General features: G+C 42.2%; 1 protein-coding gene and 1 long non-coding RNA gene across 3 annotated transcripts; one reads left to right on the top strand and one right to left on the bottom strand.

The window, feature by feature from the left end:
* Nucleotides 1-258: 258 nt before the first annotated feature.
* On the bottom strand, nucleotides 259-27,176 carry NT5E (5'-nucleotidase ecto). Its single transcript, XM_064412588.1, has 9 exons — nucleotides 26,011-27,176; nucleotides 21,252-21,474; nucleotides 15,591-15,779; nucleotides 10,726-10,923; nucleotides 9,181-9,332; nucleotides 5,890-5,998; nucleotides 4,928-5,077; nucleotides 3,214-3,414; nucleotides 259-1,595 (listed from the first exon to the last, which is right to left on the bottom strand). The coding sequence occupies exons 1-9, from the start codon at nucleotides 26,581-26,583 to the stop codon at nucleotides 1,438-1,440; spliced, it is 1,953 nt and encodes a 650-aa protein (XP_064268658.1). The 5' UTR covers nucleotides 26,584-27,176; the 3' UTR covers nucleotides 259-1,437.
* Nucleotides 11,227-18,936, top strand: LOC135296348 (uncharacterized). Of its 2 annotated transcripts, none has more exons than XR_010358410.1 (3): nucleotides 11,227-11,311; nucleotides 18,096-18,173; nucleotides 18,619-18,936. It is a non-coding gene; the product is annotated as an uncharacterized LOC135296348 (long non-coding RNA). The 2 variants fall into 2 exon arrangements; XR_010358411.1 differs by lacking the exon at nucleotides 18,096-18,173 and adding an exon at nucleotides 13,214-13,317 and having other exon boundaries at nucleotides 11,237-11,311.

Genomic DNA, 27,176 nt, shown 5'->3' with positions numbered 1-27,176 from the left:
AATCACCAATGCCAGGGCGTAACTCCCAGTGTGACAAGGTCAGTTGCTGTTTGTCTCCCTGTTCTACACCCCTTACCTAATACAGCTGTGTATTCCAGAGCCTTTCAGGCACAGCCCTTGAATGGATGTGGAAGGGAATGGGGTCTTTAAATTTCAGCATCCTGAATGTTTATTTTAATGCACCTTTTCTTTGAAACCTACAGGTGCAATGAATGGAAGAGGCAAGTAGCTTCAGTGTTGAAAAAGAGCATAGTGAGCTTTCCAGGAAAACATAGCAGGTTTATTCAAAACAATCAGTTTAAAACAGCATTAAGCAACTGAACCACGTTGATGTCAAAATTCCCAGTAGCCTTAGAAAAATAATGATATTTTCACCCTTGTTTATAAGCAATCATTTCTTGATAAAGCATCAGCAATGTACATTTAGCATTTAATCTGTTTCATACTTATTATCCTGTTTCTTACAACTATTTTTTTAAACACAGCCTTCCCATAGAAGAGGTATAATCACAGTTATCATAAAGCCAGGTTATGCTGTAAAAAGCCCCATTACCTGACTATTTCCAAAGGATGCCAGAAGTGTTGCAGGGGTCAGTGCCTGTATCTGACATTTTCGTGGAATGTTGCGAATACAGAGTAACAGGCAGCAGTCCTGTGCTTTGTTCTTGGGAAGAGGTTTAAGAGTGAGCATATTTATATGAAATACAGTCACAGATTGTGTTCTCATTCTAGGTACAGTGCCCAAACTGGTCATATTTAAGAGTGAAGAAAAAATACTCAAAATGTTAAAATTGGTCAAAATCAAGTCAAGCTTTCATCCTTTATTAATGGAAAATAAAAGTGGGATATTGCTTTCTCAGTAGTAAAAGAAAAACTTTTAAAAATTGCATATTAAGTAGACCTCCTGATTTTAATGGCACAGAGTTTAATCCAGCTCTTTCAGGCATTCATGTAGGTATGATAAATATGACTGGAAGCAAAGTAGATACTAGATTGAATACCTTAACCCTGAGTGGAGATCAAAGAAAGGAATATACAGCTATAATAAATCCATTTCTAGAAGCTTGTTTATGCCTGGAATCGGGTTCTTAACTCACCGTCTAAAGCAGCTAAAAGAATTTGACAATTTATAATACCCCATTTCAGTCTCTCTGTTTTATGATTGAGCAGTAAGTAAGTATTCACTGGAACTTTGCTTTTGAGACCTCAGTTTCAGGTACCTGCTGATTCTGACCAAGAAAAGGTGTGGATTGTGCCCCCTTGCTCTGCACACAGTGCTCCAGTGGCACCACCAGGTTAAAGACAAGGCAGGGGGCTGCTCACTGCTGACATGCAGCAACCTCACTGCTCATTCATTGTAAGGTGCAACAGAAGGGAACAGGTCTGTTACAGCTTCCTCGGTATCATCTCTTCTCCTGTATTGCTCCAAACAAAAAATCAAGTGTGCAAGAATGTTACAGTGAACAGCATGGAGATCAGGGTGAGACTTGCTTCAATAAGACTTCCAGAAGAAAATTTTATTCGACCTTCAACTGCTGGGTAAACTCTCTTCATTCTCTGGAGGTAGCGGGAAACAACCTCAATGTCAGGTTCACCTAAAGAAACAAACAGAAAAGTGTTCTTTGCATCTGCCAAGCTCTTAACCAAAATGTAAGAGCTTGCCTACATTTCAGTTTTAGCTTAAGAATTAAATTGTTTTCTGTGGTTTGCCGTTCTGAATCAGCACCCATCATCTGTGGCAGTTTGTAGCCAGAATTTTTGGTAGCAACTTTTACACTTTACATGTATTTTACAAACAAACAAACACAAATTATTTTTATTTTGTCTGGCTTGTTTTGAATTTGTAACAATGGTATTTTCCAGTTCAGATACATTGAGATAGTCTCTCACCTGTTTGGGGTATAGGGCTGTAGACCTGGCAAAGGTATTGCTTATACTTTTTCAAATTCACTTTTTTTAATTGATTGACTACAATCAATTACTAAGATTGTAGTCTTGGCACTGCTTGTGTGCACACAAGGTATTACATTGGTTTTCTACAGTGGGAGACCCTTTTCAGTCACTGCTGCCAACCATGCAATGAGCCCCTTCTGATCCAAGCTCTTAAAATACTAAAGGGGAACCCTCCATCCTAAGAATAATTACAGTTTTACTCTTCTGTTGTACTGAAAGACTTTACCAGAACCTTACAGGTTGTTCCCTTTCACTGTTCCTAATGATCTTTCTGAGTCTCATGAGTAGGGCTGATTTTTTAAATCAAGTTTTGCTGATCTTGATTTAAAACATCAGTTGTATCTGTGAGAATCAACTTAAAATTTAAACACCTCTAGAAACAAAAAATTAGCCTGTAGCAGAGGTCCAAAAGGAAAATTTTTGAGGTAAAAGCATGCTTTCACCATGCACAAGCAGAACATAAAAAAATTAAAGTTCTGCATCAATGTAGATTGGCTCCTACAAGACTTTTTTTTTTAAATACAGCACTACACCCCTTTTGTGTTTTCTGAAATAATGGATTTCAATTTCAAATTTTTTTTCTCTTCATCCTAAAGGATGGACAATGCCAATTGTACAAACACAGACTTTCCAACACTTTGCATGCAGCTTTAGAGGACATTAAGCCAGCATTATAAAACAGCTCCTGCGGTGTGGTGTCTGCAGCACCCTGCCTTCTCCTGCCTGCAGAGCTCCTGGGGTCCCTGGTTTTGGCTGGCCAGGCTAATTCCGTTCAAGCAGGTTGGCATCTTTCCCCTCACCCTATGTTCACCTGAGCTCCATGTTGTTTAACAGTGGAGGTGATGATTCTGTCTTTCCAAATACTTCTATACAGTGGAAATTTAAGGTCTCTAGAAAATAATCGCCTTTCTTTTTGATGCATTGTTCAGTAATGAGTACAAGTGCAAGGCAGTGTGAGATGTACTCTCTGTGTTCTTTGCTGCTTTTCTGGTTTACCACAACCTCAGGACTGCTCTCTGAGCACTGCTGAATTGATAATGTTTCTCTTTGAAACTTTTGTGGTTTTAACTGAAAAAGAATGGAGTTGCTGCCTACAACCAAATCTTGCAAGCCAGAGCTGTCAGGGTAGAAGCAAATTTAATCATTGAGTAAGGGCAAAAAGTCTGAGGTTTATATTGTAGAAAGATCTTTTAATTGTTGGGAGTTGTTTGTCTGCTATCCTGTTAGTGCCCATACTTACCTGGACTGTATCCCCCTTACCTTTACTGTATCCCAGATTTTTGTCTTTCAGCATACTGTAGTCATCTCCTCCAAATAACAGGTAGGAGGGCAGAGTCACATTGTATATTTCATCCATCTGGAGTGGGACATAGGCTGGGACTCGGCACGCTGTGCAAAGCACTTCTAAGCTCACAACTCTGCTTCCTGGGGCTCTGGAGAGATCATAGACCACGTGGATGCCTACAAAAATACACATTGGAATGCCACTTAGTGCAGGGCATGTTGAACACTCAGGGCCAGAAGCAGCATTCTCCCTCATCCTCAGCTGGTTCTTTACATGCCTTTCTGTGACTGAGAGTTGTATTGTTCTGAATTACACCACTTAAATCCCTGAGTTCTTTGCACACTTACTCAACTTCTCTGTGAGAACGTTCAAGAAAAATAAGAATTGCTGAAGCACTGTCCCACCTCATTTACTTATCTGATGTCTGTTCTCATCACTACTCCTCAAAAGGAAATTACTGGTCATGGGATTGGAATACTACAAGATAAAAATACCTTCCCTTATTTCTGTAGTCACATGCTTTCTCATTTCCCTGGCCTGTTGGCTGAAATTACTTTTTTTAAGGCCAGCCAGCTTAACTTGGTAGCTATTCTGGATAATAGGCAGTGTCCTGAAAAATGAAAGCCAGACCAGGGCTGTACACTGCAGTGTCTCCTCACTGTAGGAGAAGCAACATTTCCCATTGTGAGCCTTCCTTGACCGAGGCCAGGGGAGAGCCAGGCCCCCAGAGCAGCCCTGCCAAGAATCTGCAGATGAGGAAGCCACTAAAGGTCGTTCAAAACACTGAGGCTCTTCCAACCCTGGCGCTTTTCCTGCTCTGCATCTTCCATCCCGAGCCCTTTCCAGAGCTACTTGTTTTCTTTTCTGTGAAGAGGCAGCAAACAGAGCTTGTTCCTGTTTTACCCTAGAGGTACACAAGAACATGGGAACTTACTGGTGAAAGTGTGAGACATGGGTTGTGGCTGTGGCATGTGAGGGATCACATTGTCAGGGTAAATGGGATGAGAGGCTTGGAGGGAGGGAATGCATCAGCCCCTGCCCTTGAAGTTTAGCTCTTCTGCTAACTAAACAATAAAATCTGCACTAAATCACAGAGAGACCAGGAATAAACATGACTGTAGCCTAATACACATCTGGATAAACATATAGGCAGCTGCAATTAAAGATATGAATAGATTTTTTTTATATTAACTGTTCACCCATAAAATATTTAGAAATTCACTGGAGCAATTCCATAGCCCAGTTGGACAAACTCTAAAACTGTCATCAATCATTGGAGAATTGCACAAAATTATTTTGATAAACTGAAATTCAGCAGAGCTATCCAGTTTGGCTTTTCAGGTAGGCTGCCAGTTAGGAACTAAAAACTGGAGTTTGTTGTAGCTATTTCTGTGTTACAGCTATACTAAATTCTATTTTCCCCTAGTTAATTGCAGTGTTAAACTGATGCCATTGTGGTTTGGGAAGCTTGGGAGCACTGTCTCTGCTGAAGGGAGCAGCAATGGGCAGTGGCTCCATTAAACACACACAGGATAAACAGTGGCTGCTGGCTGGCATGTGAGAGGCACAGGGCAAGGATATGTGGCCAGCTTGACATTCCATTCTTAAAAAAAGGCTTCCAGATGTAAAAAGGCCAACAGGAGGGATAGCTGTTTTGGAAAACTGAGAGGAGGAAAGAAGAAAATATACCTCCAACCTGCAGCAGCTCTCCACTTCCTACTCCATATCTCCTCACACTGTGCTCAAAAGCTTCTTTCAGTGTGGAGCCTTTTAATGTCACCATATCAAAGCGACCTCCAAATGGCAGAACAGACAGCAAATCTTCCATGGTAATGCTACCTGGGGAAAAGAGACTTTGTTCACTTCTTTGTTATTGTTGGGGGGGAGGGGTGTTGTTTCTTTTTCCTGTTGTTTACAGAATTATTTTAGGATTATTTAACATCAAGTTTTTGACAAGGAACATGGCAAATACAGTTTAAGAAAATGGCTACTTGTAGGGGTAAGAGTCACATATTTTTTGCACGTTCCAAAAGAACCTGCATCTTTTATCATCCAGCAAGTATCAAGACCAATAAATCAGAGTTTGGTGTAACTGTATGTATTGCTATTAGAACAGAGCTACTAAAATATGTGACAAAGCACCAATGTGAGATGAAACACAGCTATTCATACTACGTCAGGCACTTTTTCCAGTTGATTCAGATTTACTCACATAGTCCTACAGAAAGACTTAGCTAAACTGAGAAAACTGTTTGTTTTCAGGTTGCATTTATGTGGTATTAGGAAAATAAAAACTAAAATCTTTGCATTCAGAAACCCCAGAATTTACTTACTCTACAGCAGACTACAGAAGGCTCACAGCGACCATACCAGATGACCCTGTACAGCAGGAGACCTTCCTTTGTTCCAAGGCAGCAAGGAGAGAGGGAAATTGTAAAAAGCATTGTGTACAAACAATGCTAGAGACTTCTGTCAATGTCAGCCTGAGTGCAGTTGTGCTCAGATGATGGACAACCAGAAAGTTTGAAATCACATCTAAACACTGTGCAAACCCCATCAGAACAAGCCCATACCTATCACTGTGTTCAGGCTGACATAGCTTGATTTCTTCTATCTGATGAAGTTGCCATTCAGCTGGTAATTTGACCTACCATTAGTGCTCTGCTCATCAATGGGTGACCGTATCCCACCTCCGTTCAGGATGCACATTGAAACGTGGTTCCACGTCTTCTTACCCGGATGCCTGACATTCTCATAAAGCTACCAAAGGAAAAGGTTTAAACAGATTTTATCTTCACTTACTATAGGCTCTGGAAGTTCACACCAAATACAATCTGAGATTGAAAAAAGACAGAAAGGTTTTGGGGTTTTTTTTGACATTATCTTCAGCCCTGTTGTAAAATACTTAGTTACTTAAAGTATTTTGCTTTTTAAAATTCTTAACATGAAAAATATTTGCCCTTTAGTCTTGGATTCTGCCCTAGTCTGTGTGTCTATGGCATGGCCAAGGCAGACCAGCTGAACAAAAGAAAAGTGATTTTTTCATTTCAATAACTGTGATGAAGACAAATGATTCAATCATATTTAGGGAACTGAGAATTGAAGAAGACCTTCAATACTGTTGTTCATTAAAATCTCTTAGGGAAAGCATAAATTTATAATTTTGCAGGGAATTAAGTTTTTTCAGCTTCTCTGTGGTTGGTTTTTAATATTTGGAATGGTCTTGGGTAACTAGAAAGGTGTAGAACCTTCTAGTGAAAGAACAGGAAACAGGCATACTAAATCAGAAAGCCTACTCTGCACAGCAATGAGTACTCAGCAGTTCAGTGGCGAGGCTCTGACAAAATGCAAGGATAGGATAATATTTGCTTGTGACATCCGTAATAGTAAAGAAAATGGAGACCAGATATTTGTTCAGTTGCATCAGGATGATAAGCTTCCAGTATTAATCCTCAAAAACAACTGAGTAGAATGGGGAAAGGCTGAAATTATGTAGGACAATAGAAAGGATGGACTGGTTTCCATACAGGAATGACTATGGTCATCACTCTTCAGTCTTACAGAGAGAAGTACAGGAAGCACATGACAGAAGCCTATGCAATGAAGAAGGGCATGTGGAGGCTGGGTAGAAATTTGTGTCTTTTCTCATTTCAAGAATGATAAAAAACCTAAAAGATTCAGAGAGGGGTGACGAGGATGGCCAAAAACACAGAAAACTTCTGAATGTAGAATGATGATGTAGACTTGGAATGTCTGACCTGGTAAAGAGATCATGGAAGGAAATGTTCAGGAAGGCTATAAAATCATGAGTGGTGTGATGGTGGATGGGAAGCAAGTGCTCCAGAGCAAGGACCACTTGTCCCCCAGCAGTTATGCAGGCAGCGGGCAGCAGCAGGCTACACACTGACAAGAGCAAGGTCTCTGCAGGATGTGCAGGTCCCTGTGGAATGCCCTGCCACCAGCTGCTGGGAAGGCTGGAAGCAGGCAAAGGGAGGTGGAGCCACTCTGCAGGGGCTAATCCCCACTGTCGCCCTCCCCTTCTCCCTCTCTCTCTCCCTTTTGTTGTTTCTTGCTCTCCTCACGTGTTCCAGTTGAGCCAGTAAATGTCAAGAGACCACTTCTGCCTTGGGAATGCCTGAGCTGCAAGCTGGTGGGGGACATGGGCAGATCTGAGCACAGCAGCTCCACAGGCTTGTCCAGGAGCATGCTCGTCCCCTACCATCCCCATTCCATCATTCTTGGAGACAAAACTTTGGGATGAATGATCCTGTCATGTGTTCCAGGTGGGTCACTTCTCTGCTGCACCCCTGTGTGAAGTGTTTGTGACCCCTGACTTGCAGCTGTGTAAATGCTTTCTGCCTCCAGCTTAATCATCAAAGTTATGCCCTGAGGTCAGATCCCTGCTCAGGTTTGTAACTCATAATCAAAGGATTGCAACTTCCCAGCCCTGAGCTGAGGCAGCTTAAAAGAGGAGCTCACACGGTGCTGTTGCCAATTTCAGTCTTTTCACCTCCAAGTCCCTTTAAAGTCCTTTGTAAAATGCCATCTAGGCCTGTCAGTCTTTTGATTCTGAGATTTTGGGGTACTGGTTGAGATTCATCACTGAACTACATGGACCTCTGTTTTGACCCAGCACAAACATTCCATCAGTCTTTGCAATTCTCAGTCTCTCCATTTCTCAGGACAACTCTAAATTTAAAGTTTGTGGAACAGGCAGGTCTATTTTTCCCTTTATCCCCCTGACCACATGTCAGCAGACAGGAAAGCAAGTACAGAACTGGTAAGGCAAGGTGAAGAGAAATCTATGTTTCTGCTGATGACTGCAGGTGATTGTCTAGAGACACTGATTGAACTAAAATAGAACTTGACCCCCCTAAGAAAAAATGTATTGCAAGAAAATCTACAGACTTCTGAAAATTTACAGGGTTACTTTCTTTAGGCTTGAAAAGTGCCAAAGCATTTGTTCACATTTTTGCAAATAAAGATATTAAAATTGTAGCGGAAGAAAAAAAGCAAGATGTTCCAATTCTAGGAGAACTGTATGCAGAATTCCCAAGCATTAGTCTGATTTGAAAATCAGCTCATGAACTAGGCAATTATTTTGAGGATTACAATAAGAGCATGGACTAGATAAATAGCTTTGGGGACATATCTAAGTCAAAAGTCATGATTATTAATTGTCCCTTAACTTTCCTTTTATGGGAAAGGTAATTTTCTGGAAACAGTTACATTAGTGAATGTTTTTCCCTGAAACACTTAAATGAAATTGTGTTGCTGAAGGGCAGTAAAACAGTCAAACTCAGAAAGTTTAAAAACTGGAAGTGACCTCTTGTAGAAAGACTTTTCTGGAGTTATGTGGCTGTTAAAGCCCAGTAGTGCCTGTCAGAACACATCAGGGCTGGCGGCTCCTTCTGAGCTGGGGCATTTTGTGCCTTTCTGGCTTTTCCCACCCCCTCCTTGCTTCAGCTGGAGCCTTTTGGGCTCTTCAGGGGGACAGTTCTTGTCAGTAGCTTGACAGAAAATTACCCAGATTTGTTTTCTGTGCCAGTGCACTGAAGTGACAGCAAAGCCCAGTGAGTAACGAGAGGACAGAGGGTGAGTGCTGTGAGCAGGGGCCAGTAGCAGGAGAGGGGCAGGGGAGCTGAGCTCTCCTCCTTGCTGGGCTCTAAGATCAGACTGCCACGTCCCTTGAAAGTGCAGCCTCAAAGCCATCTGTGCAAAAGCTGTTCTCTCTGTGAGGCTGTGCACAAAGAATAAACTGCTGCTTACTCTCTACAGCAGCATTCCTTATAGCCTGGCTTCTGCCAGGTCTTTCTAGGACACACTGGATACTGCACTGTTGAAAAGCAGGCACAGAGCCCATGTGCTGATAGTTTGGATCTGGATAGCTCTGGAGTAACCCTTAGATGTAATTACCACCTGTAGTGGTGAAAACATCTTACCATAGCATCACAAAGCAAATTTCCCATGTTACATTCGTGGAAACGGCATGCTTGGCTTGTACCATTCAGGTAAACACTAGTTTTTCCAATCTCTTCTGAATAATTCCCCAGGTTTTCTCTCCATTTTTCCACTTCTTCCTTAATGTGCTCGTCTGTAAAGTAATATAAAAGTGTAAAATAAGCATCATACATATCTTATATTAATGACACTTCAGTGAATACAAACCTTAGGAAAAGAAAAAGGTGTTCAAGATTCTAAAAGGTTACACTTTCCCTAAAAGCTTCTTAAGCAACATGGCAACTACATTCAGTTCAAACAAAGCCTGTAAGGGGAGAAGGCAGGACAGGACAGTCAAGGGAATAAGCCAGTCCTGTGCCACAGCAAGGTTACCTCTGTACTTTTGTCCTGTTCTAACCTCTGACTGATGGGGTTGCTAGTACCTACCTTGACAGGTGAGAGAATTTTAAAAATACAAGTGAGATTGGTCTTTGATGCTTTTTTTTCTGTTTGCAATTTCTTCCCTTTAATGTTGTGCTAAAAGGAAAAATAGCTCAAATATCAATGTCAAGGAATAAATGCTTTATAGAAATTAATTCTCCATGTACAATCTGTCTCGTGGGTGAAAATTTAATTATTTCAGAGAAAAACCCAAAGATACTTGTATATGCAAACAGATGTTACAACTATTTTATATCAGCTACAGTTTTAATAATTTTGCTCACACCTGTCAGCAAGAACATTTATAAAATTATACCACCAGTGTTTCTGAATTTTAAGTTTTACTGACTTCAGAGGAAGAATATAAAGTTTCATTACATCATCTCACTACATTAATAGGTCACTGAGAATAACACAGTCAATATCTATGAACAAATAATTTTAAAGGATTTGTTTTACAAATACTCAGGTAGAACCTAGAAAATCTAATAAAAGCTCAGAACTTCATACAGAAGAAGAAACAGATTAGAAAACCAGCCCTGGGTAATTGCAGAGCTGACAAAGAAAACAGTTAACAGAGCTCAGACTGAGTTACAAACAAAAAGTGACAGAGAGATTCTCCTCCTCCCACTTCTTTAAATGTTTCAGAGTTAAAACGTTGAACACAATTAGCACTGCATGCAAGAACTCAAGGGTTTGTATATCGTATTTGCACTGTTGGCAGAGCAGTTGGCAGAGTACTTCAAGTTTTTCCTGGAACATTTCCACTTTCCTATATTGCTCCAAACTCTGCTCTGAAGAACCCAGCCTCTGGCAAAACTGTAAATTATTCCTCATAATCTTTTAAATCACAATTACAGGACTAGCTAAAACAGGTCCTACAAAATGGTAAGGTATTGTATCACCTGAACTCTTACAAAAGGACTTTCAGGGATTTTAAATAGATAAAAACACTCTCTGAATGCATGCATATTCAACTGTTACACAAGGTGAACCCTACACAGAAGAGAATAAGCTGAATTCTTATTCAGACATTGTATTTGACATGACAAGGCTTGAATTGCAGCAGAGTGCTGCTGGCAAACTCAAATGCCTAGTCCACATACCTTCAGGAAAGCTGCTGTCCAGCAGAATGGGGTTTCCAACTGCTTCAACTACATTTCCTTTCTTGTCAAATGTAACATTTAAGTAACCAAGATATTTTCCATAAGCATAAGCTTGTACAACTGGCACCTTCCTCCCATCATCTGAGTCAACCATGAATGGATATGGGCCCTCTGGCTGTTCAGTGGAGGGTGGGGTGCCTGCACAGAACAAGCATGAAAAGTGGGTCTGCAGCTCATGAGACCTTCAAGGAGTTACTACAGTGACATTTCAAATGCTTCTCAGCCTTAAAAAAACCCAGCTAGGATAGAAACAGCCATGGCTGTATTGGACAACAAGCAGACATTTGATGGTTCAGTTATCTCATAAGAGACAATGTTGTTTTCAGGACACGAACGCAAATAACTACCACAGTGTTTTTGAAGATATGACAGCACTCTGCTGTGACATCACATCACAACAGCAACAAAGCAACTTTTCATTCCAACTATTACAATCTAAACCCCTCAGTAATGCAAACATATCAGCCACTGGATGAAAAGTTTACTGTTGAGCCTTCATACTACATTATTCTGCATCAGACAGAAAGTAAGAATCATAGTAAAACATACATCAGACTTCTTGGTCAGAAAAAGTGTAATGCATTTTACTGTTAATAAGCAGATAGAATATCTACAAACAGTTCTGTGAATTGTACATAGAGTCAGCTGATTTTTTTTTTCACTATACCAAACAGCTTCCAAAATTTCAGACAGTCTGTAAACCCTCTGCAGAAACAACCTTCATTAGCCTTAAAGTTGTGTGGTCATGGATTTAAAACTATCAACCTGCAAAGTCTGAAAAATGACTAGAGGTAGAACTTGGAAACAGATTAAGGCAAGGCACTGGCAGAAAAAAAGAGGCAGCTCAATTGGCAGAGGTTATCACAGGGTTTAGAAACCACACGGCAGAAAGTGGCAAAGAAAACTGGAAGTGCACAGCACAGCTCCTGCCTCAAGGGTACCAGGCTTCTCAGTGTCTCCTTGACATTATCTGAGCATTGACAACATTATCTGAGAAGTATCTCTCTCCCTGCTGTTATTCCTGCCATTATTTCTGCCCCACTATCAGACCAAGGCTGGGTAGCTCCAAGAGCCATCACGTGCTGTGTGACAGAGCTCCCTCAGAGCTGCTCCTTACCCCTGTCCCAAAGGTGGTGGCATTCCCCATCCATGTGTCTGTGAACACTGGGCTGCTGGTAAGGCAGGGGCACAGGGGAGCAGGTTCAGAGGACGTGGATCCAGAGGAAAGCAGCCTCTTCACTTGCACTGCTCACAGAACAACTTGTTTCCCTTCCATTTACAGTTGTTTACATAATATTAAATCCTAGGATAAGCAGCATGATAAATATTCCTTCTAGAACTCCCATACAATTCATATTCCTCTCTAATCCCTCCTATTTCTCCAGGGAGAAGAGCTGCAACAAACTGCAAACTGAACAAAACTTACCACAGAACTAGATTTTCTAGTTTCAGCCAGGCCAACAGAGTTGGTTCCTTGGAGTGCCACTTAACTATTTGTTTATTTGGGGAAGAATTTAAGAAATCCTGTAGCTAATGAGGACTCTCCAGGATTTATGCACACAAAAGTGGCTTTGGGGTTTTCTGAACTGAAAAAGGAATAAGTTTTGATTTCTTGTCCTTCTTTAGTCCTCAAATGAAAAGAGAATTAGAAAGATGAAGTTATTCTTTCTAGGCATTATTATAGTTTACATCAGCTGTGTGTATTTAAGTGCTTGTCCAGAGTCTTACTCATTTCTTGTTTTCTAAGAAAATACTTTCTGATTCTGATGCTTCCTTGCAAGATTAATTAGCACTATGACATCTCTCTCTTGTAAGAGAGATGTGTTCCTCCTGAAATGCACAGACCATTCAGTGCATCTTATCCCACTGAACACTAGAATTCATGCTCACTCAAGGCATGAGATGCTGCTTCATTACAAACGCACAAACTCATACTTGGGTGACTGAAGAACATGTAACACTTTCCTATTTCTTACCCTGTTTTAGCCAACACATCACATTTTCAGAACATCAGTTCTGATGAAAACCAGGAATTAAACTGCTCTAACCCAAAACTACCACTGCTGGTTGAATCAGTTCTACAAACCAAATACACACCTGAACAAGTCAGGACAATATTTGCCTTATAACCTGTGGATAAACTGGAGATTGGCAAATATCTTAGAGACAGGTTGGACTAGTCCAAGAAGAAACCCTTACATTAAGATTTCTCTGTGGAGATGTCTCCATGGGCAGTATGTCTCTAAAGCTCCATGACAGAACAGGCTGAACAGCTCATACATCTCCACTTAGACTGAGCTGGAACATTCCCCCAGATTCTGCTGACAGTTATTGATTACACCTCTTGATTTAAATGAGAGCTTATAAGCTTAATATATGCACTGAGACATGCAGAAAGATGTTTCAAATCAGATGTTTTACTCTGCAGTGAAATCACCTCCACAGATGTGGCTGTTTCTCTGGGAATGTTGACTGGTTGCTTTGACTCAGCAGGACATGGCTCACAAATACACTCATGGTGCTCCTGAATGGGTGAACATGTGTCTCACAGCACTTGGGATAAAAATTATATGCTCAGACCACATTCTGTCAAAAATCGTATTCTGACTAGATATTTTTGGTGTATCTCCTCCAGACATTACTTATTTTTCTCACCTTTCTAGTATTAATAAAAAAAAGCAAGACAGTATAGTTTTATCAAAACAGTAGAGCCCTCGGAAAAGGGACCAGAACCCTTTCCCAGCTGAGATTTTTAACCTGAAGGCTGCAGTATCCTGCAGTGTGCTCTCTCTGGCCTTTGAATCTTGGACAGCTTCAAATGGGGAGGGGTAGAACAGCTTGATGTAGTCTAGTCTGACAGCAGGCTACTCTCTGGGATGGCTAGAGCTGTGCCTGCAAACTCCTGCAGATATAGACAGGATATGAGGGCAGATGTCTCAGCTCCTGCAGCACTTCACATCATGGTTCCAAATTGTGACATGTGGCACCTCTTTGGATCACACCCAAGAAGGTATTTTGGCTACTGGGGCTACCACGATGAGGCACAAGCTCTCTACAGGCATTGGCCAACAAGACTGTGCAAGAGAATATGGATTCCACTGTGTAAATCCACAAGGAATGCACACTTTGGATATGGAGTCCATCCTTTTTTTTTCCCATCTCAAAAACAATTCAATAAAATTGCAGGCTGCACCCCAAGACAACACCAAGGTCTCTGTGGCTTGTGCAGGTCAGTGTTGAAGACCCTGCTACAGGCTGCTGTGGAAGTTGAAGGTACCCAAGAGGAGATGGAGCCAGTAAATATCAAGATACCACTTCTGGAGTGGGGAGTCCCTGAGCTGCAAGCTGGTGGGAAACATGGGCAGATCTCAGTAAAGCGTCTCCACAGGCTCATCCAGTCCCCTCAACCATCCCCCTTGGTCACTCTTAGACAGATGGTATTGGCATGATCCATCCTGCTTGTTCTAGTTTGGCTACTTCTCTGCTGCACCCCCATGCAAAGAGTTTGTGAGCTCTGACTCGTAGGTAGGTGTGTAAATGCTTTGTGCATCCAGATTAGTCATCAAAGCTATTCCCTGAGGCCAAATTCAAGAGATGTTCTGATCTGCTCAGTGTGTAACTGTGGCATGCAATTGTTTCTTTTTAACAAGTGAGATAACAAAAGGTGAGAGCCCAGATAAGACACAAAAGACATGAGAGAGGAGAGGAGAGGAGAGGAGAGGAGAGGAGAGGAGAGGAGAGGAGAGGAGAGGAGAGGAGAGGAGAGGAGAGGAGAGGAGAGGAGAGGAGAGGAGAGGAGAGGAGAGGAGAGGAGAGGAGAGGAGAGGAGAGGAGAGGAGAGGAGAGGAGAGGAGAGGAGAGGAGAGGAGAGGAGAGGAGAGGAGAGGAGAGGAGAGGAGAGGAGAGGAGAGGAGAGGAGAGGAGAGGAGAGGAGAGGAGGATGGACAGTGCAAACCTTTTAAGTGGTCAAGTTCCTAGGGTAGGGTACATAATGTTATCCCTGTGACTAGGGCACACAGGAAACTTTTCTGAAAATTACAGAAAATTCCCATTATAGTCTCAACCAGTTATTAAAGTTCCTGCTAAATTTAAAGAATTTTAAAAATTCGATCACACAGAACAACAAAACAGCCTCTCTTTGATTTGTGTCCTTACACTCTGGGGAAGGTAACAGCATTGGGGAAGCTGCTGATGGCAGGTGTTGCCTAAAGTAGCATTACTGCAGGAGAAAACAGATGAGCAATGTTTATCTCTAGAATGACATCTGCCTCTAGAGAAAAGAATAAAGTGAGAGATTAAAAGAGGTATTGAAAAAAACCAGCTGAAACTTGGGGAAAGTATTTTAATGGCAGACTAAATGAAGATCTATGAATATAGAATCAGATTACAGAGAAAATCAACACAAGCAGCAGTTTTGAAGTTTTCTATGACTAATTTTTCTGGTTAAGTCACATGCATGTTTAAAAGTAGCAAACTAATTTACTCTTTTATAGGTATGAGCTTGAAAGAAGCACAGTATGTTTAGCAGTAATTTACAGGTATTACCACCTTTGTTCCTCTTCCCCACTTTGCACAGGTCACCTTGAACATCCACAGCATTATGGAACCTCTCAGTGAGTTGTGGTACTTGGTGTGCACAGGCTGTTTTGAATTGGTTTCTTCCATGGAAGTTATGGACATGTACCAGCTAGGAACCTGGCTGAGTGCAGCCAGCAGTAAACTATATTGGTGAAAGTTCTCCAAGTTTAAAGACAAACAGTTTCAGCTTAGCTTCAGAAGCAACATTTTAGTAAGAAGTAAAATACCTGTATAGAGAAATGTGTTTGTATGTCCTCCAATCACAACATCCACTCCTTTCACTTTTTGAGCAATATTTTTGTCCACAGTAAAACCAGAATGTCCTAGTGCAATTATTTTGTTCACTCCCATAGCAGTAAGTTTATTCACTTGCAGTTGCAATGCTTCAATTTCATCTTCAAAAGTTACATCATCCCCTTAGAAAAGAAAATAAATTAAAAGAATTTACTTACAAAGTACCTTAATTGCCAGTTTGAAATAAAGTAGTTGACATCATATATTAGTTTGTATAATTAAAAGGATTTTGAATGGTAGTGTCTTTCAAATATCCTTAGCTGGTTCAAGCTCTTGATTTGCTCCAGTGTTTTTCAGCCTCTCAGGAGCACCTGTGTGCCTAGACTAATACAGCATTTCTGCAACAAGCTGTATGTACTTGCCTAGACTAAAAGAAATTATAACTCTGCAAAAAAATTCAGTGGCATCTATAGTAGGATCAAAAATTGGATGACTTTTACTATTTAACTAGAGAAAGGAAACTAAACGTGTCAGTGTTTGCACATAAACAGTTTTATTCTATTACAAAGGTTTTTCTTCTTCCCCAACTGTATTTCTTTGAGATCATCTATCTTCTCCCAAGTTAAATCTCCCTTTTTACTGCACAGTCATCTTGTTCTTTCCTTTTTCCCTCCTTCCCAAGGCTTTAAACAGCAGCTTCTTCAAAGTCCTCCATTAAAATCTGAATTGCCTTTTCATACAAATAAACTCACTTAATGTGAACCACTCTGAGTAATGCCAGTACAGCACAGCACACGTGTGAGCTACCATCCTGAAACAACAGCATAAGGAACGGAAAGTCTGGAAAGGAGAAACTTTTCCAAACAAGGATGTTGGGAAACCAAAAGTCTTTCTGCAAGTTTTCTGTGCTTGCTGAAATTATTCAAATGTGACAAACAGTTACATGAACACTAGAATAACAGGCGTTTTTGTCCTGGGCACAGTGGTTTGGGTTGCACAAAAGGACTTCCTATGTAAGAGGATAATTTCCCTGACAAAGTTTCAAGAGTAGAGTTTAAGGACAGGTTCAACCAACTGTTGAACTTAGACTTTCTGGTGAAGACAACCAAGTGACTTTTCTACCAATTCCTCCTCTACCTAATTCCTCTCCTTCCTGCAGAAATTTTTGATCAAATAATTTTGAAATATGCCTTTAAAGTAAAAATATTTACATTATTTCATAACAAAGGGAGGAGTAAACGAATTCACAATCCACTGCAAAATGTTTCAGGAAATGAGGAGGAAGCTGCTACAATGGAAGAGATAAAAGAGGGTTACATAAATTGGTTCAGCACCACACCCATTCAATAGCTCTGTGAGTGCCCGAGGGAATCTTTGTACTGCACATTGCAGAGTGAATTGTGCAGTGCATCCCCACATTTTCTTCCTGTGGACCTCTTCTCAGAATCAAAGAGTCAGAAGTTAATTGAGGTTGGAAGAGACCTCCAGGAGCCATGTAGTCCAAAACCCACTCAAAGCAGGAACTGGAAGCCAAATGAGGATGCTCAGGGTCTAGTCTGAGCTGGCTGAAATTCCAGTTTCTCTAGACAACATGTTTAATGGCTTAACCATGCTTACCATGACAAATTTTTTCCTTAAGTCCCACCATAATTCCCTCTGTTACAGCTTGAGCCCATTGTTTCTTGTCCTTTCTCTTTCCCTCTGGGAAGCGTCTGTCCCTGTCTTCTCTAAAAAATCCCCTTACACCAGTGGAAGACTGTGTCTGGTTTCCTCTTAGCCTTCTTCTCCAGGCTGAAGGAAGCCACTGGCTTCAGCCCCTCGTTGCACATCCTTGCATTTGACAGCAGCTGGGCCTGGTGCAGAGCTGCTGGCAGAAAGGGAAGTGCAAGGACTGATCCCTGAGCACAGGCTTTTCACGTTCTCCTCCCTCCACCATGGACCAGCTGCACCCCACTGGTGTGGGGACCAGCTCTGCAAAGAGAGCTCTTGAAACAAAGAGCAGGAACGAGCCACTGACGAGCTGTGCCAGCATGCAGGTGCCTGTGGGCTAACTTCTCCCATGGCCAGTAGCCAGGTGGTCCATGGCAAAAAAACTGTCCCCATTGGCACTATCTCTGTTATCCCTCTACGCCACTGCAGCTTACAAATGTACCTTCTACATTGAAGACATATTATTATTCTTCAACCCACAGAATCATAGAATCCTTTAGGGTGGAAAATGCCTCTAAAGTCATAGAGTCCAACCATTAATCCAGCACTGCCAAGTCCACCACTAAACTGTGTTCCTAAGTGCCACATCTGCACCTCCAGGGATGGTGACTCCAGCACTTCCCTGGGCAGTCTGTTCCAGTGCTTGACAACCCTTTCCAAGAAGAATTTTTTCCAAAAATCCAGTGTAAACCTCCCCTGGAAAAAATTTGAAGGCATTTCCTCTTGACCTGTCACTTGTTACTTAGGAGAAGGACACTGTTCCCCATCTTGCTACACCTTTCTTTCAGGCCATTGTAGAGAAAAGGTATCAAAACAGACCAACCCACTCTCATAATGAGGGAAAGAACAAGGCCCATCCCATGCAGGTAAGCCCATCCCTCTCCCAGGACCATCACGTCAGGACAAGCAGACACCAGAGCTCGGACGGTCCCACTGCCAATCCACCCACCCACTGATCTCCTGTTGTCTGCCTTGCCCTCAGAAAGGGGATTCTGCTTGGGGCTGCAGGGGCTTCTGTCACCCCTTCTCCATGGCATTGCACACAGCTTTGCATCCTAATCATTGGAGTATTTGATGCAGTTGAGATGAAACAGGCCAGCAGGTTTGAAAGTTATACAGTGGGGGACTGTAAGAGCAATTACACAATGTTCAATTCTCTAAGAAACCAGGCAAAAAGCAGTATACTGCTTAGCACTCATCTGGGCATTTTTCAAAACAGTCTGAATCAAAATTACTAACTTATTGCTCATGCCAATATTCCACTTCTCTTTCAAGGTTTTAAGCTGATTTGGCATCCTCTTCTCTTTTTAGGTGAGGTAGAGTTTCAGAAAAGACAGCCAAGTTGTTACGACTGAACAAGGGAGAAGAACCGTCTGCCTGTTAAAAATATTATGCAAGATAGCCAGAATAAACTGGAATAAATGCAATTTAAAATTCCATTTTTGAAAACTCTACCAAGTTGATAGTTTAAGTAAACATTTTGCTGCCTGTAAGGTTACAGAGTAAGCAGGTTTGCATTTAAACCTTATACAAAAATACAGTGGACCAAACAACATTAACGGAACTAAAGCAAGTGGGCTGGAGCCATCAAATACTAGAAAGTAAATACACAGGTAACTGTGTCTGTGTGCCAGGTTATGAGCTACTCTTTCAGGCATGGAAAAGCCTGCTGGGTACTCAGCTGAGATAGCAAAACAGAGGACTTCAGGAAAAAAAATGCCAACTGGCTGTAATCTATAAAAGTGTTTCCCATCCCTATGGTTTCCAAACAGAGGTGTTAACAGTACCTTCAGCAGAGGTTAGTTGGTCCCTCCCAATGCAAACACTGAGATTTAAGGACTTTATACTCCATTCATGTCTTTTGATAAGCTTTTTTTAAGCAGACTATGGAAAGTACAAGGTGTAATTTCATAGTTGTAATTTCATAGCTGGGTGGAAGTTATGGAGATTTAACAATAGAAGAAATCACATTCACAAAATACTTCCATAGAAGGCAGTAATGTAGGAATTAATGTTTCAGCATTCTCAAGTTTCCTGTTTGTCTTGAGAATGCCCTAAGAGTGTAGAGCATGCCAAAGCACACAGAGGCAGAGAAAACAGAATCATCTGGAAGAAATGTGTAGAGATAAGCAAGGTGCTGAATTTAAAATTAGCAAGGTCCCTTATTAATGGAATATAAGGAACTAGATTGATAATTATTTGGCCACTGACCCATGTCTGCCATGATTTTACCAGTCTGAAGGATTGCTAGGTCATGGGCAAGATATAATCACTGAGTTATATTAACGTGTCCTGAGTTCACATTTTCAAATCTTCCCTCACACACAAAAGAGGCAAAGCAGAAAACTAGAAAAACTCTGATTGCTATAAAGGTTGCTGTTAGAATTTCCCCTGCTTTTTGCTCAGTTACGCTGTGGGATATACTTCCTTAAAAATGCTTAAGCTCCATCTTTGGAGCTAACAAGACTTCCCTTTTGACACTGCTTTTTTATCTAGCCATGGTCTCTTACAATATCTCAGCATATTGAGGCATTGGTAATGATGTCTGAATGTTATTGGAAATGTATCCAAATGCTTCATAGATTCATTCCAGCACTATCTGGATTTTCACCTACTGTATTTATTTGCAAGAGGGTTACTTTGATGGTTTGGAAGAAAAGCAGCAGCAGATTTTATTGATCCCTAATGAAGGACAATATTGACTGTCATTATTCAAACCTAGCATGACATCTGATGATATCTACCCTCATGCCCCCAGGCACAGGTAAAATTCTATTGCCTACACAAAAAACAAATTAATTTTCTTTTTTGTTGGGGGACAAAAAGACAGGAACCTAAAACCACATCACTAAAAAATAGAACTGAGATCAATAAGTCTATTCAGAACTCAAATGTCCATTTCTTGACAGGTTAATCATTCAGCATTGGAATTAAAAATCACAGAAGGAATAGTTTTATATTTTAATACTCCCTCAAAGTATTGAATATTCCTTTTTTTGTTGTTCAGGAAAACAATGCACTATTTCTGTATTATTAAGCAACAGAAAGAAAAATAATAATAATAGAAAGAAAAATAATAAGAAGAATAATAAGTCCCCTTTTCAACATTAAAGTGTTTCAAAGCAGTGCTTAGAGTATCCCTAACTGCAAGACCCAGAGAAGAAAGTCTGTTTTTGTTACACATAGGCTGAACTCTGAGCGGGCAGTGACTCATATCTCCTACAGCTGATTCAAATGTGTTTCTCATTCCAGTAGACCATTTTATTTTACTAAAAAAACCAAACCCAAACAAAACCCTCATCAAACCAAACCCCCTGAAACGCTGGAAAAAATAGTCAGAAATTGAAAAGTCTTCTTCCTCATCAATTCTAATTTTACTCATGAATGAAGCAATTGTGGTAAAAACTGAATGGGTGTTCCTTCTGTAGTTTAATTTCTGCAAATATTTTGAGAGGCTAAAAACATCTTGGGCAACTTTTGCTTCAAAAACAAGTATGAACCTCTTCTGGTTTTTGGGCATGGAGGCATCAAAGAACAAAATTTCAACACACAGAGAAATGGCGCACTTCATGCTAGAGAGAAATTGTATTCATGTTTTAACTTTCATTTAAATGGATAAATAACTGTAAAATATCATGGAATATAACTTTAAAAACCCAAGCAAGAATAAAAACCCCAACAACTCCTGAGCTCTCCTGCAATCTCAGTGACTTTCAGATATTCATAGATATGGTCCAGGTCTGTATAAAAGAGGGTTTTAATGTTAGCAAGCCTTTTAACATTTAAGGTTAAAATCAGGCAAAGTTGAGTAATACAAGTAAATACTGATAAAACAACAGACTTCCTACTTTTATGCTGCAAACATTCGTCTTTGGATTTAAAAAAGCAGGCAAATAGCAAAATAGTAACAATGGACATAAACTTACATACTAAAGAAAACATACCTGGCTGTGAAAGAAAAGAAGTTTCCTTTGTAGTGTAGCCAACAATTCCAACTGATTCTGAGTCAAAATGAACTATTTTAAAAGGATGAACATATTTCATCATTTCGTTTCCTAATGGAGTTTTCCCTTTAATATTTGCACTCAGGACTGTAAAATTTGCATTTTTAAGAAGAGGATCCAATAATCCACTCACACCTTCATCAAACTCATGGTTACCCAAAGCCTGTGAAAAACAAGAAGAAAATATGAGACCCTACCTCAAATATGTGGTGTAAATCATCTCATAAGTTATATACATGGTATATTTGAGAAAACAAAGTCTACTTCTATGAAATTAAAACCCTAACTTGTCTAAACCAACACATTCCTGTTTCTCATGAACACAGAAATGGTTGGGTTATTTTTCTTTTTAGATGTAGGCTTTTGTTTTTCAGACTGTCTTACATGGATACAGATGTGAAATACAGATGATGTGATACATGATACAAATTTCAAGATCCAAAACCTATCTGTTTGTTACAGTGTACCTGATCAAAAAGCATTCATTTCACATCCTCTAGCTCTATAAAAGAGGATTAACAATAACCACAAAGGAAAACATATATTTTGTGTATGGAATATATGTTATTTAAATACTGAAGAAACTAAATATTGTCATTGATATTTAGCATTTTCTTTAAATAAAAAGTTCATTTAAGGGCTTTGTGCTTGGACTACAGTTTTTAAAACATGTTGCACTTACTAAAGGTTCTTCTGTGCTTTACCATGCAACAAGAAAATATCATTTCCTATCCACCATCAATATCACTACTTGCCTATGGAAGATGTAATGTTTATCAGCTAGGGAGAGTCCCCATAGCCAGCCCACAGTGGGTATGTGTGCACTTAACACAGTGAAGTGTCGAGACTGCCACACAAAATGAGCAGTCCTGGTTTTTATTAGCGAGGCAATACCACCCAGATGAGAATGTTTGGTTTGGAAAGGGGCTTACCTCAAGGGAAATTTATCCTACCTGCCCCTTCTTCATGCTCAGCCTAAGTTGCCACATGCCCGTGCCTGCAAGCTTGGTGATAAGCCAGCAAAACCTCTATAGATGGCATTTTGCAGAAGCACAATACACGCAAGGACTTTGTAACATATTTAGGTGTTAGGCAAGGAAAAGATGTAGCCACAGAAACACTACAATTGTGTAACCTGGTAAATAATAAATCTATACGAGGTTTCAGGTTGCAGATGGAGCAAAGCACATAAGAGGTATCAAAGCCGATGGGCCAACTCTTCCAGGCAAAGGTGTTCTGAAATTTCATTCTGAAATTAAGTGGGCAAAGCTGCATTCGTTATTTCAGAAGGCTTTTGTACCATTGTGTTCTACTTAAACTGCCCACACACCCAGCTGTGCTTGGCCCAGCTTTCATTCTGCAAATGGATGTATTAACCCTGATTATGTTAACCCTGGTCACATTCCAAACCAAGGAGGACCTTGAAGCCACCACAGGTTTGGGAGCTCAGCATTTCAATCAATTGATTTGCAGTGTCTTTCCTTTGGGACAGACAAAGATTCCTGGCTCCTTTTATCCTCACAAGCAGGTAGTCAATGGCTCTGTGGAAATTTCAGGATATCAGCAGTGACTTGCATTGGAAATCAGCTGTTCCTGCTGACACTGGTGAGAACACTGCTCACACCCCTGGGAAGGAGCCAAATTGTTTTTGTGCTGCTACAGCACTTTTGCAAAAGAACCAAGAACTATCTTTAAAAAAATCCTGACTTGGGAAGACACAGTGCCCTCCAACTATGTTCTATTTCTAGCTGTATTCTAATTGCAATCTAATTTGCTGTTAAAAAATACTAATAAAGAGAGAGAAAAAAAAATGCCATTAATCTTGATGATGTCTGGATGTTCTGAAAAGATATCTATGGACTGGCAGAATACATCGAAATGGTAAAAAGCTCTTTCCTTTTGGCTCGTGCACATGACTTCTGTTCCTCCTCAATATGTAATTAAACCCCAACAAAAGAAAAGGTTATAAATTAATTAAGAAATTTAATGGGATATAACTGCCATCAGATTGTTGGAGAAAAAAACCCCAAAATCCTAACCTAATCAACCAACCCAATCTAGGAAAGCTTGTTTCTCTTGGCTTTGTTGTCTTGCATTTGGATTATTTAATGTCCATTAGGACACTAGATTTAATCAAAACTTTTCTCATGGTGTAGGTGCTCACTAAGTTGTTAGTGAGAAATCACTGGTGGCTAAAAATACAGTTTTACTTTTGATGCTACTCCTCCTCTGAGGAGGAAGATGTGGACCATTTTGGGTTGCTATATTCTACCTAACTGCCCTTGCACCCAGAGCTCCTGTGCAATATCCCTTAACCAAATCTGAAGCTGTTGGCCAGCATAAGTGCAAGTCACAAGGATGAATAAACAGAAATATTCAGGCACACAACATGTGATTATATAATCCTGTTTTGAACAAGCAGCAAGCACAAAAATATTTCAAAAATCAGGATACAAATTAACAGAAGGAAGAAACTTAAAAGTAAAGCTAGAAGACTTGTATCACCTCTCCAATTACTGCCTTTGAGGAATTTATATTGAATTTTAGTCTTAATTACACCAGAAAAAAAAAGGCTGGTGCCATGAAAATTTTTGGGAGGGAATGAAACAGGAGAAAACAGACTGGAGGTGATAACAGGTATAAATGAGAAAAAGGTAAACTTTAAAAAGGAAATTTCTTCTATTTGTGGAGAAAACCTCTAATGTTTCCAGGCTGTCCTAAATCCTCCTATGGCTCCTGCCCGCATCCTGTAACCACTTTAATGACTCATGCTCCCTCCTTCATCCTGTTTGCAATCCGAGTCCTGTAGCTCACTTCTAAACATTTCAGTAACCCCCACCCCTACGGCCGGGGATGTGGCTTCCCAAATTCTGCCTAGAGAAACACTAGGTCACGCTTCTCAGCGTGGCTCTTACCTTGCTCCCTGTGCCCCTGCCCAGCCACCACCCCCAGTGCACGGCCCCCCACAGACAGAAGTATAGAAACAGATGCTGCGGCACTGCCCGACACTATCGGGCATCTATTCCTCAGGGTCTTTGGCACAGAGAAAGACTGAGAAGCTACAGAATGTTTAACACCTATCCTGTCACCTTCTATTCAAATTGTAATAAGCAGCACCTCCACAGAGAACAAGTGGTTGGCGACTTCGCCTAAGGCATTCACATCTGGATAGCCTCTGGGTATCTGGTAAGGGGTGGGTTTATTTTAAAAGCTTATTCTGATGAAAAAACTCATGGTATCTCCAAAACCAGATGGTTCCTACATAACTTTTCTAAAACTGAACAGTACTTCAAGACTGCCTGAAAAAATTTCTTCTTGTGATATAATCAGGAACTGTACAGGCTCGCAGGCTGCCCATGAACCAGTTATACCAGCAAGCACAAAACTCAAAAATGACAGACAGCAGAAAGCCTTATGAAGAAAGGTAGGAAAAACCACCTCAAGCTATTTCTTGCACTGCAGAATCCCAAGGTGCTCCCCAGCTCTCAGTGAGGATGAATCCTGAATGCACACACTCCTCTCCATCACCACTGGGAAGAAAGACCCTGTTAATGTTAGTTTCGTGATTAGAAAACCGTTCACTGTGGCACGTGAACAGGGAGCAGTATCCCTCACAGACCTGTCTGTCTGGTGCTTAGCCTAAGAAAGTGCACTGGGGCACGACTTTCCCTTCCACAGCTGTCCTGGGGCAGAGGGAATACACAGGTGAAGCCGGTTTTAGCTGGAAAGGAAAGCACCGTCCTTTCCACACAACGCAAAAAAGAAGAAGACAGAGAGTGTGATATGCCCAGAAGATTTTTTCCTCAAGCTGACAGCTGGGATGAAATAAAGATCCAGTCACTCTCACAGCAGCAGTCATGCTCAAACATGATTTTAATCTCTCTCCTTTCCGGGGTTGTACACAAGCAAAATAAGCCACTGCCCTGAAACAAGTTTTAAGGACATGGAGTGACATCCCCCAATCTCAGTCACAAATTCTACTTTCCTCTCAGCACTTGCATGACCAAGAGGCAGAGTAAAGGTGCGCGATTAGCACAGTCCCAGAGAGCTTCCTCAGTAAGGCGCCGTTGTGATCTCTGGGCTGTTTGTACACAGCCCCTTATAAATCCTGTCATGACCACAGCTCTGAGGAAACTGGACACAACCAGGGTGGGATTGATGAAAACGAAAAACCTCTACCGTTTGAAATAGCACTGCCAACCTGTGCCACTGTGCCCTCCCGCAGGACCGAAGCAGGACAGGCTGCGAGCCTCAGGCAGAGTTAACTCCCTTGTCTCAGACTCTTCACCCGGCTTTTGCTGGGGTCATTTCCACGGCTTGCCAACCCCTCTTCAACAGAACCCACCCAGCCCCTCGCCCGTGCCCAGCTCCTGAATCTGCCAAGGAGAGTTCCATTGCATCGCCCTGTGCAGCCTTGCCATCATCTCTCGGTTTCTGGCTGCCCGTGGGGCTGCCAGCTCACGACTTAATTCGGCCGGGAGCCCCTCACCAGAAAATCACTTCCCTTCTCCTCGCCTGCCTCCCACCTGCCTTTGGCCACGATTTTAGCATTACCTACAGCCTTTCTGATGCAACTTTACGCACTGGAGGAGGCGGCAATGCGAAAAACCGGCATTGGGAGGAGAGGCAGGAACAGACCCAAGGGGAGAGGGAGAGGAAGACCCCACCGCCCCTCTCGCCGTCCCCCGGCCCGCTTTACCATGGCATCGTAGCGCAGGAGGTTCATGAAGTGGACCGCCTCCCGGCCCTTGAAGCGGGAGAACCACACGGTGCCCTGGTACTGGTCCCCGGCGTCCAGCAGCAGCACGTTGCGGTGCGCGGCCCGCTCCGCCGCCACCCGCGCCGCTCTCCGCGCCACGCCGCCGAAGCATCCCGGCGCTCCGGCCGCGCAGCGCCGCGGGCCCCCGCCCTGCGCCTCCACCCGCCCGTGCACGTCGTTGGTGTGCAGCAGGGTCAGCCGCAGCTCCGCCGCCGCCGTGCACAGGCACAGCCACAGGCACAGGCAGAGCCCCGCCATCCCGCGGGGGCTGCGCGCCGCTCCGCAGCACCGCGCACGGGCCGGCTGCGCCCGGCGAGGAGGGCCGGGCCGCGGCGCGGCGGGGCGGGGAGCGGGCGAGCCTCCGGGGACACGGCGCGGGCTGCGCGCCGCCCCGGGCAGCCCCCGGCCGAGACCGCCCCGCCGCCAGGCACGGGCCCCGCAGGTGCTCCGCGTCTGCTGGGCGGGGGCGAGCAGCGCTCGGGGCGGCCGCCCGGGCTGCCGGCTCTGCCTCATCGCGCCTCGCTGCTCACTCGCTGTCCGCCCGTCCTCGGTACCCGCTGTCCCACCGATGTCCTTCACCCGAAGACAGCTGCTGTCGGGTTTTCAGCCGGCTGCTGGAGGTCAAACGGGATGAAAATGCAGCTAGCAGGGAAAGGACAAACTCCAGCGCTCACAGGAAGCCTTGGTGAATGTTTAGTGCGCTGAAAAGAGTTTCCAAGCCTTCACATGGAAATGTTTGCCACTCTCCTCCTCTTTCTCCAATGGTGCTTAAAATAAAGACTGCTATTTCAGCCATAAAAAGAGTTACACTACTTTAAGAGTTGATTTAATTATAGCTCTAGTGGTTTTAGTGTAGATTCATGAATTGCTTTCAAGATTTTCCTTCCGTGGCTAAATGGAAAGCTCTTAGTTGTGGTTTGGCAAATGCACGGTGAGGGAAAAGTCTGCCAATGCCTTAAATAAGCAGCTTGTTAGGGGTACAGCATGGGGTGACTATCTCTGGAAAATCCGACTGGCTGGGGATCTCACCTGCTTCCTTGATTCATGCACTCACAGTGTGAGTCCACACGCTCTTCCACTATTAAACGACAAAACTATCTGGGGAA

Source organism: Passer domesticus, chromosome 3, assembly GCF_036417665.1.
Source record: "Passer domesticus isolate bPasDom1 chromosome 3, bPasDom1.hap1, whole genome shotgun sequence".
Lineage (NCBI taxonomy): Eukaryota > Metazoa > Chordata > Aves > Passeriformes > Passeridae > Passer > Passer domesticus.
Note: the sequence above shows the minus strand (reverse complement) of the source record. Positions and strands in the feature narration are given on the sequence as shown.